General features: G+C 42.4%; 1 protein-coding gene across 2 annotated transcripts in view; it reads right to left on the bottom strand.

The window, feature by feature from the left end:
* shroom3 (shroom family member 3) overlaps positions 1-15,509 on the bottom strand; it is a 277,424-nt gene that overhangs the window by 201,784 nt on the left and 60,131 nt on the right. For both annotated transcript variants that reach the window (XM_060935697.1, XM_060935696.1), the window contains one exon: positions 3,227-3,381. In XM_060935697.1, the coding sequence (XP_060791680.1) occupies positions 3,227-3,381 (155 nt within the window). The remainder of the gene's footprint in view (positions 1-3,226; positions 3,382-15,509) is intronic.

The following is a 15,509-nucleotide window of genomic DNA, read 5'->3' as shown; positions in this document are numbered from 1 at the left end:
GGATTAGTACTCATCGTTTTCCAAAAGACCGGACAATGAGAGAGAAATGGGAGCGCTTGGTCTACACAGGCTGTGCACTGAAACCGTGCAAAGCTCTCGCAGCCTGCTGGCGCTTCCGCAGATAACGTCAAGAATCTGGCTCCAGACTCCCTTGGGATTTTTCCAGACGCGTTTTGTTATTTTATTTTTTTCTGCTGTAGACAGATGGCCTTGTGCAAAATTACCCTTCTGGATGAGTGTGTAAAGGGACATACTTTCATATAAAAAAAACGAAACTGGTCCAGAATATGCCCTTTAAGAAACATCGCAGCTGATTCAACCTATCAGTATGTCTTAAGAGACTGTGCCATTCCTTCAACCAATCAAAATGGCTTAAAAATGTCACAGGACCTCTGGCCAATCAGAACATCAGAAAATCATTTCTAAACCATCGGAATAACAGAATACACCACAGAACTATTACATCTACAACCCCGATTCCAAAAAAGTTGGGACAAAGTACAAATTGTAAATAAAAACGGAATGCAATGATGTGGAAGTTTCAAAATTCCATATTTTATTCAGAATAGAACATAGATGACATATCAAATGTTTAAACTGAGAAAGCGTATCATTTAAAGAGAAAAATTAGGTGATTTTAAATTTCATGACAACAACACATCTCAAAAAATTTGGGACAAGGCCATGTTTACCACTGTGAGACATCCCCTTTTCTCTTTACAACAGTCTGTAAACGTCTGGGGACTGAGGAGACAAGTTGCTCAAGTTTAGGGATAGGAATGTTAACCCATCCTTGTATAATGTAGGATTCTAGTTGCTCAACTGTCTTAGGTCTTTTCTGTCGTATCTTCCGTTTTATGATGCGCCAAATGTTTTCTATGGGTGAAAGATCTGGACTGCAGGCTGGCCAGTTCAGTACCCGGACCCTTCTTCTACGCAGCCATGATGCTGTAATTGATGCAGTATGTGGTTTGGCATTGTCATGTTGGAAAATGCAAGGTCTTCCCTGAAAGAGACGTCGTCTGGATGGGAGCATATGTTGCTCTAGAACCTGGATATACCTTTCAGCATTGATGGTGTCTTTCCAGATGTGTAAGCTGCCCATGCCACATGCACTAATGCAACCCCATACCATCAGAGATGCAGGCTTCTGAACTGAGCGCTGAGAACAACTTGGGTCGTCCTTCTCCTCTTTAGTCCGAATGACACGGCGTCCCTGATTTCCATAAAGAACTTCAAATTTTGATTCGTCTGACCACAGAACAGTTTTCCACTTTGCCACAGTCCATTTTAAATGAGCCTTGGCCCAGAGAAGACGTCTGCGCTTCTGGATCATGTTTAGATACGGCTTCTCCTTTGAACTATAGAGTTTTAGTTGGCAACGGCGGATGGCACGGTGAATTGTGTTCACAGATAATGTTCTCTGGAAATATTCCTGAGCCCATTTTGTGATTTCCAATACAGAAGCATGCCTGTATGTGATGCAGTGCCGTCTAAGGGCCCGAAGATCACGGGCACCCAGTATGGTTTTCTGGCCTTGACCCTTACGCACAGAGATTCTTCCAGATTCTCTGAATCTTTTGATGATATTATGCACTGTAGATGATGATGTGTTCAAACTCTTTGCAATTTTACACTGTTGAACTCCTTTCTGATATTGCTCCACTATTTGTCGGCGCAGAATTAGGGGGATTGGTGATCCTCTTCCCATCTTTACTTCTGAGAGCCGCTGCCACTCCAAGATGCTCTTTTTATACCCAGTCATGTTAATGACCTATTGCCAATTGACCTAATGAGTTGCAATTTGGTCCTCCAGCTGTTCCTTTTTTGCACCTTTAACTTTTCCAGCCTCTTATTGCCCCTGTCCCAACTTTTTTGAGATGTGTTGCTGTCATGAAATTTCAAATGAGCCAATATTTGGCATGAAATTTCAAAATGTCTCACTTTCGACATTTGATATGTTGTCTATGTTCTATTATGAATACAATATCAGTTTTTGAGATTTGTAAATTATTGCATTCCGTTTTTATTTACAATTTGTACTTTTCCCAACTTTTTTGGAATCGGGGTTGTACTATTTTCCTTTTTTTTCTATGATTCCTTATCAAATTAACTGTGTGTGTGTGTTATACGTCAGAGGTGTCAGTTTCACTGGCCTCAATTACCCATTTCCTGTCAATGTTCTCTCTCTCTCTCTCTCTCTCTCACACACACACCTGCACACACAGCAACATGCTCTCAGAGGATTAATGGTTCAGTGGTCCCCCTACAGGCCAAGCTGTGCTACTTCCAATCACCATAAATGGCACATATTAAAATTTCCAGATTTGATCCACTGATAAAATCTTGGCAGATCATATAGTATTAAAAGTAGACGGCCTTTCGATTTCATAAAATCGGTGAAATTTAGTTCCCTCTGAAATATGGTCATTGTGCTATGTTTATTTATGTAATATCTAAAAAAACAAAACAAAAACAAAACAGGCCATTCTGTGGCTGGGAAGTTATTGAAATTGAGGGGATTCCCTAGCAAATAATGTGCATGAAATCTCTCGCTTCGCGCAGTCAAGCAGACAGAGGAAGTCCGTGTGCGCATGCGCACACTTACCTTAGTCGTCGTCTTCTTCATCTTTCAGGTTTTACGGCAGCTGGCATCCAGTGTTGCATTACTGCCATCTACAGGTTTACCTTTGACCATGCACTGACAGTTCCATCATTCTGTCACTAAACGAACAGCTGATCACACCGAGGTGCTCGCTGACCGCCAGTATTTATTAGTTTGGTCCTGCGTTTCCTTTCCTTCGCAACATAACGCCTTTTCTTCTCGCTTTCCATTACTGTAGTCGGTCTTTCACGTTTCATTCGCACACTCACGTCCTCCATTGTTCTCTCCCGTTTCAAATTTGTATCCCACAATGCCTTGCGTAAACAGGGCACTACGTGATGCATGTTGTAGTATGGTGAAGCAAGAAAAAATAGTGACAAATTGTTCTATTTAATAAAAAAAGCAAATAAAATTGGAAGTCTGTGATTCGAATTCAGTAGCTTTCGTTCCACTAAACAAAAATAATTGGGTGTCAGGGAAAATTCTTTTTATGGCCTACACTTGAAAAATCTGAAAGGCAGTACAGCTTTAAAGAAAATACAGCCAGATTTTAACCAAATATTTGGCTGGAATTTTTTTTTTTCACTTGAAGTGTGTTTATCTCAGGAAGTGTGTTCTTACCTGAGCACTGTGAGTTGGAGAGTTTTATAGGATCCTTTGACCAGAGAGATGGCCTCCTGCCTGAACCCACTCAGCTCCACGCCGTTGATGATGACCACTTCATCCCCAACGAGCAGGGGGCGCTGTAGAGACCCAGCTTTACCACCCTCCTCTACCTGCACGCACACACACACAGAGAGTGAATGATTTACATACTGAAGGTGGCCTTATAACCCACAAAGAAGGAATAAAGTACAAAAACCTCTCAGGAATGTTTTCTCTGGAACACACACACACACACACACACACACACACACACACACACACACATAAATAACCTTTTAACAGCCTGAGATTTTAGGGATCTGTTTCTGGAACATACTGTGTACTTTGTAGGCAAAGCCTGGCAAGCTAAATAATTTTATAACATAGAACTGTTGAATTATCAAATCTGACTGGTCAGAAGATGTGCATTATTTTTATGTAGCATCACAGCTCGAACAGTATTTCCAGCTGGAACATGAACAATAAGTTAATATTAATGTGCTTGTTCTAATATATTATTATTTCTATAATAAAGGCTCATTCACAGGGTCTTGTATTGCAGACGCGCCACATAATTAAAGACTAATAATAAGCAGATTAAAAAAAAAAACATGTTGTTCCCCAATATTAACCACAAACCATTAAAATGTGCATCGTGTCATTCATTAATAAATTAAAGGTTGCAATCGTTGGCTAACTGCTGTGGTATAATTGGAATAACACATTCCAGACTACGCGGTTGTAAAAAAAAAAAAGAAAAAAAAATGCACTTCGGGGGGGTTTTGGTATTCCGTTTCACTCCGCTTCATTACACCCCATTATTTTCACACATAAAATTGTTAGTTCCAGTCCACTAATTTGATTGAACAAGTGGCGTTCTATTTTGTAAAATCACACTGGGATGTTTCACTGTTTGTATCACTCTGCTTGTCTGTGTGTGCCACTTAAAATTCCAATTCTACCAACAGTCCCACTAAAATGGTTACTACAGTACAGTTAGCGACCTCATCAGCAGACATGGCTAGTTGTACATTTTTCATGAATACAATTTCTGATATGAAATATGGAAGCTCATTAGATGAAGATGAAAAGGAAGAAGGGAAGACAATTTTCCCAGATGCCCCTTTAACAGGAATGTACAAATCATTGTGAGCTAGCTAGTCCGCTCGCCAACAGGCTACCAGTGAGCATGGCTTCTCTGGGATCTACTAACCCTATTTCCAGAAAAGTTGAGATATTTTCCAAAACGCAGTAAAACCAAAAACTGATTTGTTAATTCATTTGTTAATCCTTTATTTAACTGACAAAAGTACAAAGAAAAAATTTTCAACAGTTTTACTGACCAACTTAATCGTATTTTGTAAATATAAACAAAGTTAGAATTCGATACCTGCAGCACACTCAAAAAAAGTTGGGACGGAGGCAAAATACACTACCGTTCAAAAGTTTGGGGTCACCCAGACAATTTTGTGTTTTCCATGAAAAGTCACACTTTTATTTACCACCCTAAGTTGTAAAATGAATAGAAAATATAGTCAAGACCTTTTTCTGGCCATTTTGAGCATTTAATCGACCCCACAAATGTGATGCTCCAGAAACTCAATCTGCTGAAAGGAAGGTCAGTTTTATAGCTTCTCTAAAGAGCTCAACTGTTTTCAGCTGTGCTAACATGATTGTACAAGGGTTTTCTAATCATCCATTAGCCTTCTGAGGCAATGAGCAAACACATTGTACCATTAGAACACTGGAGTGAGAGTTGCTGGAAATGGGCCTCTATACACCTATGGAGATATTGCACCAAAAACCAGACATTTAGTAGAATTTAGCTAGAATAGTCATTTACCACGGGGGCGGCACAGTGGTGTAGTGGTTAGCGCTGTCGCCTCACAGCAAGAAGGTCCGGGTTCGAGCCCCGTGGCCGGCGAGGGCCTTTCTGTGCGGAGTTTGCATGTTCTCCCCGTGTCCGCGTGGGTTTCCTCCGGGTGCTCCGGTTTCCCCCACAGTCCAAAGACATGCAGGTTAGGTTAACTGGTGACTCTAAATTGACCGTAGGTGTGAATGTGAGTGTGAATGGTTGTCTGTGTCTATGGCTACGTTTACACTAGACCGTATCTGTCTCGTTTTCTTCGCGGACGCACTGTCCGTTTACATTAACCCCCCTGAAAAAGCGGGGAAACGGGAATCCGCCAGCGTCCACGTATTCAATCTAGATCGTATCAGCTCCGGTGCTGTGTAAACATTGAGAATACGCGAATACGCTGTGCTGAGCTCTAGCTGGCGTCTCATTGGACAACGTCACTGTGACATCCACCTTCCTGATTCGCTGGCGTTGGTCATGTGACGCGACTGCTGAAAAACGGCGCAGACTTCCGCCTTGTATCACCTTTCATTAAAGAGTATAAAAGTATGAAAATACTGCAAATACTGATGCAAATACTGCCCATTGTGTAGTTATGATTGTCTTTAGGCTTGCCATCCTTCCACTTGCAAGTAATAAGTGATCTGCGCTGGGATCTCACACACAGCGGCTCAGTCCCGAATCGTGGCTTGTTCACTTCACTCGCGCGCTCTGTGAGCTGCGCAGGGCCGGAGTGCGCACCCTCCAGAGGGCACTCGCTGTTCAGGGCGGAGTGATTTGGAGCGCAGGATGCCTGCGGAGCCGAGCGTATCCGCGTATTGGTGTTGCTGTGTGCACGGCTAACGGTTTTAGTGTCAACGCGAATCGTTTTAAGAACGTTAATCTGATGATCCGCTGATTCGACGTAATGTAAACGTAGCCTTAGTGTCAGCCCTGTGATGACCTGGCGACTTGTCCAGGGTGTACCCCGCCTTTCGCCCGTAGTCAGCTGGGATAGGCTCCAGCTTGCCTGCGACCCTGTAGAACAGGATAAAGCGGCTAGAGATAATGAGATGAGATGAGTCATTTACCACATTAGCAATGTATAGAGTGTATTTCTGAGTTTAAAGTGATCTTCATTGAAAAGAACAGTGCTTTTCTTTCAAAAATAAGGAAATTTCAAAGTGACCCCAAACTTTTGAACGGTAGTGTAAGACTGAAAAATTCATAGGATATTCAAGTAACACCATTTTGGAAGATTCCACAATAAGCAAACTGGCAACATAATTGGGTATTAAAGGAGCATGGACCAAAGGCTCAGTCTTTGCAAGCAAGGATGGGTCGTGGCTTACTACTCTGTGCCAAAATTCATGAGAGAGTTGTTAGTCAATTCAAAATAAAAATTTCTCAACGCAAGATTGTACAGTAGGTCTTTCAAAATCTATAGTACATAATATTGTGAAAAGATTCAGGGAATTTGGAGGTCTCTATGCGTAAAGGGCAAGGTCAGAAACCACTGTTGAATGTGCGTGACCTTAGAGCCCTCAGGCAGCACTGCCTGAGAAACCGTCATGCTAATGTGACAAATATAGCCACATGGACTCGGGAGTACTTCAGAAAACTGTTGTCACTTAACACAATCCGCCGCTGCATCCAGAAATGTAACCTGAAACTCTGTTATGCAAGGAAGAAGCCATTCATTAATTCTATGCAGAAATGCAGCCAATTTTTCTGGGCCCGAAATAATCTCAGATGGACTGAAAGACAGCAGCAATGTGTGCTGTGGTCAGATGCGTCCACATTTCAGCTTGTTTTTGGGAAAACCGGACGTTAAGTTCTCCGTGCCAAAGGTGAACACGACCATCCAGTTTGTTATCAGAGAAAGGTGCAAAAGCCAAGATCTGTGATGGTATGGGGGCATCAGTGCCCACGGCATGAGTAAGTTGCATGTGGATGAAGGTACCATTGATATATTGGGGCATATATTGAGATTTTAGAGATACATATTCATCAAGGCAATGTCTCTTAACGGGAAGTCCATGCTTATTTCAGAAGGACAATGCCAGGCCTCATTCTGCACAGGCTACACCAGTGTGGCTTCATAGACACAGAGTGTGTGCGCTTGACTGGCCTGCTGCCAGACCAGCTCTGTCTCCTATGGAGAATGTACGGCTCATCATGAAGAGGAGAATCAGACAACAGCAACCACAGACTGTTGGACTGCTGAAGTCTTGTATCATGCAAGAATGGACAAAAATTCTAATTGCAAAACTGCAACAATTAGTATCTTCAGATCGCATATGATTAAAAAGTGTTATTAAAAGGAAAGGCGTTGTAACAGAATGGTAATAATGCCTCTGTCCCAACTATTTTTTGAGTGTGTTGCAGGCATCAAATTCTAACTTCGTTTATATTTACAAAACACAATTAAGTTGGTCAGTAAGTCTTTTCTTTGTACTTTCGTCAGTTAAATGTGAATTAACAAACCACGGATTTTTGTTTTTACTGCATATTGGAAAATATCCCAGCTTTTCTGGAAATGGGATTAGTATTTTCATTCACAGAGTAAAAATAAACAAATCAATGGCCATATTGTGAATAGTCAATTACTCAGTATCAATTTCTTATTTCGAAAACTGTTGTACAAAAGCAGTAATATGGGGGAAGCCATGGTCTAAAAGTTAGAGTTAAGCAGCTTTGTGACCAAAAGGTCACCTGTTCAATTCCCTGGACCAGCAGGAATGGCTGAACGCCCTTGAGCAAGGTACCTAACCCCCAACTGCTCCCCAGGCTGCTCTGGGTATGCTGTACGTCCCTCTGGATAAGAGCGTCTGCTAAATGCCTGTAATATCGCACTCACAATCATGCACTCGCAATTTCTTACGGCAAATCACAACTGTTCCGATATTTAGTATAACCACACTCTTATTTGTGCAGTATGGTCTGTTGTGTTATTCCTTACACAACGGCAGCTCTGGTTGTAATTCAAATCACATGTTTACACTCGTTCTAACACGTTATCATTTCTATAGTAACGGCTTATTTAAAGGGACTTGTATTGCTAACAATAATCTAACCCTAATAATAAACAGATAAAGGAAACAGTTTTATTTAACAAACGAAAACACAATCATGGTTATTTTGAAGCTGTGCTTTGTAATGGTCAGTAAGTTTTCAGGGCAGTGTTTATGGGAGAGGACATCCTGCTTTCTGTTTCTCAGGAACATGACAAGCTGAGAAAGGAAAAAAAAACAGAGGCTGGTGAAGGAACAATGGTACAGTTGCTATAACGCAAGTGATAACTTATTTTGCATATATTCCAGATGCAATGGTAAATTTAACTGTAAATGGTTCAAAAGCACAAAATACCCTTCGTTAATGAATTACAATTTTAATCGTTGGCAAATCACTGTGGTATAAGAGGAACGGGGAGTGCTGTTATACAAAAATAACTCACTTCAGGGTGATAACAGACTTTCATGTTGCCATTTGGGTGTGAATTACTTTCCTATAATAGCATTCCCTGTCGTGTTTTATTCTTTGTTCATATCGCATTAGTACAATCAAAGCCTTTGTACAATTAATATATTATCAATACTCCAGACTACCACGGTAATAATCTGATCATCTCAATGCTTTTATTCTTATTTTGTAGTTTCATTTAATCCTGTCCAAATGTTAGATATCCAAAATTTGAATGCTAATTCCATGGCAGGTGTTTGTGTACAAATACCAAAGATTGAGATGTTCTTACTAATGGAACTGATGACATCGGGCTCTTTTTGCTTTAGTGGTGCCTAGAGGCTTTCACATTAACAAGGTGGGATCATGTGTATTTGCTTAGCTCATGTGGCTGTGCCTTACAGGTCAGTCTGCTCAGCTTCAAGTCAAAGTTAGCTGATCTCGAATCCATGTTAAAAGAAAAAAAAAGTGGATTCAGATCAGCAAAAATAAGCACGTCCATCCAACGCCCATATTGCCCCATCTTATCTAAAGAGTCTAATGACGGGAAGCACTCAAGCAGTGTAACGGTTCAAACAGTCCCACCGGGAGACAAAGTATGCGACATTTACACCGACCTTAATGGAGTTGAATTCGGTAAAAGCTTTTGGGACCTGCATTAAGATTTGCTGAGACTAAAGCACCATTTGAACAATGATAAACACTCAGATAAGTAGTTAGCTTTATTTCCAGGATAGGAAGAGTATCTAAAAGCGCTGTTACTGAGACAAGGGCATTCATACCCCTTTTCCACCAAATCAGTTCCAGGGCTGGTTCGGGGCCAGTGCTGGTGCTGGTTCACAACTCGTTCAACTTGCGAGCCAGCTGAGAACCAGTTTGCTTTTCCATAGCTCGCGGTGCTAAGGGAAGACACGTCATTACGTTGCTGTATATGTCACTGTATACGTCAGTTACGTCGCTACGTTTACATAAACCTTGGCGCGAATATCGAAGCAAAAACAACACGGAAGAAGCAGCAGCAACAACAACAACAATAATAATAATGGCTGACTTCGCGTTTGTACAGCTGCTGCTTCTCGTCGCTTAAAAATGGCGATCTTTCGCGGTCTTGTTATTGTTGTTGGTCTTAACAACTCCGCCCCCTCCCCGCTGATGTAAGCGGTTCTTTCCTCTGGCCCAGCAGAGAGTTGGTGCTAGCCTGGAACCGGTTTTTCTGGCCCCAGAGCCAGTTCTTTGTCAGTGGAAACAGAAAACCCGGTTCCAAACTAAGCACTGGCCCCGAACCAGCCCTGGAACTGCTTTGGTGGAAAAGGGGCATCAGTAAATCATATAAGGAAGAGGTACTGAAATAAAAAAATTCTGTTACAGTACTTTAAAATACCTTAAAATCCTCAAGCTCCTTGAGTAACTGTGGCCAAAGTTCCAGTGCCCTTCCAGTGACTACAGGATCCTTCCAGAGTGTTCCAGTCCAAGAATTCCTTGGATCTGTGCTAGGTACTCTTCTTACTCGAGGAACGCTCGAGTTTATAGTGATCACGTCTCGAAAGGTTTGTAAATTACTCTGCTTTATTTCATTTGTATTCACAACTCACTTTTCTTGCCATTTTCCATTATCCATCCATTATCTGTAGCCGCTTAATCCTACACAAGGTCACAGGCGAGCTGGAGCCTATCCCAGCTGACTATGGGCAAGAGGCAGGGTACACCCAGGTCATCGCAGGGCTGACACATATGCCCCTTTTCCACCAAAGCAGTTCCAGGGCTGGTTCGGGGCCAGTGCTTAGTTTGGAACCAGGTTTTCTGTTTCCACTGACAAAGAACTGGCTCTGGGGCCAGAAAAACCGGTTCCAGGCTAGCACCAACTCTCTGCTGGGCCAGAGGAAAGAACCACTTACGTCAGTGGGGGGGCGGAGTTGTTAAGACCAACAACAATAACAAGACCGTGAAAGATCGCCATTTTTAAGCAACGAGAAGCAGCAGCTGTACAAACGCGAAGTCATCCATTATTATTATTATTATTGTTGCTGTTGCTGCTGCTTCTTCCGCGTTGTTTTTGCTTCGATATTTGCACCAAGGTTTATGCAAACGTAGCGACGTAACTGACGTATACAGCGACGTAATGACGTGGCTTCCCTTAGCACCGCGAGCTATGGAAAAGCAAACTGGTTCTCAGCTGGCTCGCAAGTTGAACGAGTTGTGAACCAGCACCAGCACTGGCCTCGAACCAGCCCTGGAACTGATTTGGTGGAAAAGGGGTAATAGAGACAAACAACCATTCACACTCACATTCACGGTCAATTTAGAGCCACCAGTTAACCTAACCTGCATGTCTTTGGACTGTGGGGGAAACCGAAGCACCCGGAGGAAACCCACGCAGACATGGGGAGAACATGCAAACTCCGCACAGAAAGGCCCTCGCCAGTTGCTGGGCTCGAACCCAGAACCTTCTTGCTGTGAGGCAACAGTGCTAACCACTATACCACCGTGCCGCCCCCATTTTCCATTATTTCATGATGTTTTGGAGTTCAGGAAACGCTTCAGTCCTCAAATGTGTTTTTGTTTACTGTTTGATCATGGTCACCATATTGTAAACTAACGTGTATATAATACATGTAATAACCAGGTCTTTAAAGGGGTTTTTGTGTATCTTTGTGAATGATTTACCCGGAAGAGAAGAGCAGGGAGGATTGAGAATCGAGCGGCTGTGGTTTGTTTACACCGGATACTAAAACTTATAGCGTCCTAACGATCGCAAAGACGCGCACAAAAAGCCCAGAAATTCCTCCTTACCCGGGCATAAACAATACAGGATTTATCTTGTAGTGTCCTGATCCCCAGATCTTTAACCCAGCCACATGTAAAAAGTTGTACGCTTCCATGCTCTTCCAGATTTTCATCTGTTTCTCCGTGTAGAACGATGTCTGCAGCACCAGGTAATTTGAGATGTCAGGGAATTCAACAGATGGATCATTTTCCAATTCACTGGAAAAATCCTTCTTTGTTAACATGGAAAGATCTAACCCATTGAGCGGTTTCTATACCCACTTCTTTTGAGTGTACTTCTTGGTTTTAATAACTTGCTTGTTTTCTGTACACAAACATGGCAATAAGTTCTTGTGTTAATGGACCAGACTCCACTTTTGGATCATTAATCCCTTTTGACTGAGAATGCCCTGCATGCATGGTTTGGCTTCTAGCACATCCACACGGTTTTAAATACAATATCTACAATTAAAAACAGTTTGTTTTTATTGTATTTATTTAATTCCTGGGCTCCCATCTGCAACAGGGAGTGATGTTGCATCCCATTAATACACTTTACAATCAATTATTAGATTCAATAGAATAGACGAGCCAAAATAATTGGGGATCTTTTTTAATGGGCCCCGACTCGTTACAAGTCTGAAGAGGTGGGCCTCAAAGCAGAAAAGGTTGAGAACCCCTGCTCTATAGTACATCGTATGATATTGCCAAAGTTGAAGAAAAATGTAGACTCGGGTTTGGAGTATAGTGCGTGGACAAAGGAAAAGCCGGGAGGTCAACACTGCCCTCTGTCCTTAACAATTAAAGAAGTTCAAGGCTTCATTTCTAGTGAAAAATGTTTACAGGATATAGTTCTCAACTCCACTGCAAAACCTTTACAAGTGTCCAGTGCGCCAAAAAGTGCAAAGAACATTCACAGACCTTACCGGTAACCTGCTGTTTCTCGACACACATATAAAAAGATGCCTCCTATTGTGTTTCACTTCCTGTGACATTCTTCCTTCCTTTTCTTTTCCTTTTTCCTCCCTTTAGGCTTTGTTGCATCTGTGTGCAGTCATTCATAAGAATATGCTCTGACAAAAATTAGTCTCACAGTGTTATCAGAACAGAATATCAGGAATAACGGAATAATTAGAAGAGTGAGAATATCAGAATACTATCAGACTAGCAGAATAATTAGAGGTCCATAGGACTGCAGCTATAAATTATTTAGTTTTTAGAACCAGGGCTTTGAACCGGAATTTTTTTCCTATTGGTTCGTTCCGAACAGAAACGGAATTTTAACGTTTCCGGTTTTGGGTTCCACCATTAAATAGACGTTCCCGAACCGGTTAGAACAAAAAAATTTCGTTCCCGGAACGGTTAATTACGTTCCCTGTCAGCTGTTTAACAAATGGCTATAAAATTATGTCTCTGTCTCATCTAGCTTAAGCCAAATGTAGGCTAATTCTATTACAACCTTCATTAAATAAGACAAGAAATAATTCAAAACAATTATTATTTCAAATGTTGGCGATTTGGATTCTCAGTATGTCTTCCCATCTACACAAACAGAAAAAGTGACAAAAATGAAAGAGAATTCGTTTAGTGTGTTACCAAAGGCTAGTCAGGCCCTATAGAGGGCTACCGCATGACGTCACCGCGCCGCGAGATTTTGTTAGGCGCCATATTGGAAGTACACATCTATGCAAGTACATACATACATAAAACAAACTACAGCTGAAATGTAGCCAGGGCCGGTTCTGCCCTAATCTGGACCCGGGTGCAACATTGCGCAACCCCCCCCCCAAAAAACAAGTCTAAATCAGGACAACCATCACATAACTATAAACATTTTATATCAACTATTTTAACTAAATGGGCTATAATAAATAAGCCTGCAGGCAGCCACGGCGGGCTGCCTCAGAAAAGTAACCATTTGTCCTACCTTAAAACTCGTTTTGCATTTTCTGCCTCCTTTTTTGTATTTTCGACCCTCCGTTTATTTTCTTTCCTTTTCTGAAAACCCGATTTGTGTCCAGACATTTTGTTCTGCTACCAACGAACTAACTCGTCAGGTCTCGTCTCTCGAGCCCGCGATGATTCCCGTGGGAGGGGCAACAACTGATACATTTTTACAAACAGCCAATAGGGAGGTTGCACCGTTCAGGCTTTTCTTTGCCCAGAGACACTCAGTAATGCATTTACTCACTAGTAGTCCACCTTCCCGCTCTCTCCATTCAATCAGCGAACGTCACACAGGAAGTGAACCCCAGCGGGTCATAGAAACTTGCGCAGGAGAAGAATGACTATTTGTAGGCTACAGAAACTTTGAGGAACGAAATAAAAACCGGTATTAACCGGTTACCATTATTTTTAATAAGCGTTTCTGTTCCGGAACATAAAAAATAATAAAGTTTCTGGTTTCGTTTCTGTTCCATGTGAAATAGAAAAAGTTCCCGGTTTTCGTTTTCGTTCCTTGAACCGGTTCAAAGCCCTGTTTAGAATATTCTGGAAAGATATAAAAAGTTCAATAGTTCATTTTGTGGTATGTATGATAAATAGGGAATGAAAAACATCAGGATGAATAATGTTTTCTACTGATCTGTATCCGTAAGCATGGCCTCGGGGCTGTCCGCGTACGATCCGAAAGCCTGGACTCGAGGCTGTCCGCGTACGATCCGAAAGCCTGGACTCGAGGCTGTCCGCGCACGATCCGAAAGCCTGGACTCGAGGCTGTCCGCGCACGATCCGAAAGCCTGGACTCGAGGCTGTCCGTGCACGATCCGAAAGCCTGGACTCGAGGCTGTCCGCGCACGATCCGAAAGCCTGGACTCGAGGCTGTCCGCGCACGATCCGAAAGCCTGGACTCGAGGCTGTCCGCGCACGATCCGAAAGCCTGGACTCGAAGCTGTCTGCGCACGATCCGAAAGCCTGGACTCGAGGCTGTCCGCGCACGATCCGAAAGCCTGGACTCGAGGCTGTCCGCGCACGATCCGAAAGCCTGGACTCGAGGCTGTCCGCGCACGATCCGAAAGCCTGGACTCGAGGCTGTCCGCGCACGATCCGAAAGCCTGGACTTGAGGCTGTCCGTGTACGATCCGAAAGCCTGGACTCGAGGCTGTCCACGCACGATCCAAAAGCCTGGACTCGAAGCTGTCTGCGCACGATCCGAAAGCCTGGACTCGAGGCCGTCCGCGCACGATCCGAAAGCCTGGACTCGAGGCTGTCTGCGCACGATCCGAAAGCCTGGACCCTATGCAAAAGGCTCATGACTGAATTTGTTGAATTTTCAAATACTGAGTTTAGCTTAATGCTTTCATCCTACAGAGCTACAACTGCCTAGGGACATATTGACGCAAATTCAAAGCTTTTAAGTATCGAATACAGTACAATTTAAGCATTTAAATTAAATTATTTTATTTAGATTAAGCAAGCCAAACAATGTGTCTGATTCTCTTTAACTTTCCATCACCCTCAACTCTGGAGTCAGAGATAAGTGTCAGTCTCTCAGGGGAGGGACTGTATTTGGAAACAGGGTTAGAAAAAGCAGTACCTCAAGAAAAGGGCCTGTGTTCTGTTATTCAAGATACATGAAGTGCATGTTTGGCTAGGCAGGGTGTATTTGTGTTGCTGGTGTGTGTGTCTCTGTGTGTGTGTGTGTGTGTGTGGTGTGCATATCTCTATTCTCCCCATCATGTCTTTTATTTTTGAGCAAAAGCACTTGGAAATTCCTCTGCTGACATTCCTCTCTCCTCTCGATTCTTTTGCCTTCCTCCTTCTCTCGCGCTCTCTTGACTCAGTGTCCTATACACTTTCTCTGTCTCTCTCTCCACCTCCCTTGTTTTCTCTCTGTCTGTGCTGGACCCTTGCCTGCATTCCGTTCTTTACTTCCCAGTTTGTGATGGGAACTGTATGAGATGACAAAAGATCATATTATGTGATACTGATCCATATCATAGTTGGCATATGGGTCCGTCTCAGAAACTGGTCTCTCATTTGGGATATTATGGTCAAAAAATACATTTTCTAATTTTACTATTTTTTTTGCATTTACCGAACATTCAATGTTTCTTTTGTCATGTTTAATAAGAATAAAGATAGTATCTTGCTTTATCTGGCCTCCACTGTGGAAAATCTTTTTGATTACAATTCAAATGCTTTTGTAAAATTGATTTACATATAAAATAACTGCATCATGAAGAATTAAAGCCCCTC

The sequence above is a fragment of the Neoarius graeffei genome, chromosome 12 (genome assembly GCF_027579695.1).
Source record: "Neoarius graeffei isolate fNeoGra1 chromosome 12, fNeoGra1.pri, whole genome shotgun sequence".
In the NCBI taxonomy this organism is placed as follows: Eukaryota; Metazoa; Chordata; class Actinopteri; order Siluriformes; family Ariidae; genus Neoarius; species Neoarius graeffei.
The sequence above is the reverse complement of the archived record's forward strand: the minus strand, read 5'-3'. Positions and strand labels throughout refer to the sequence as shown.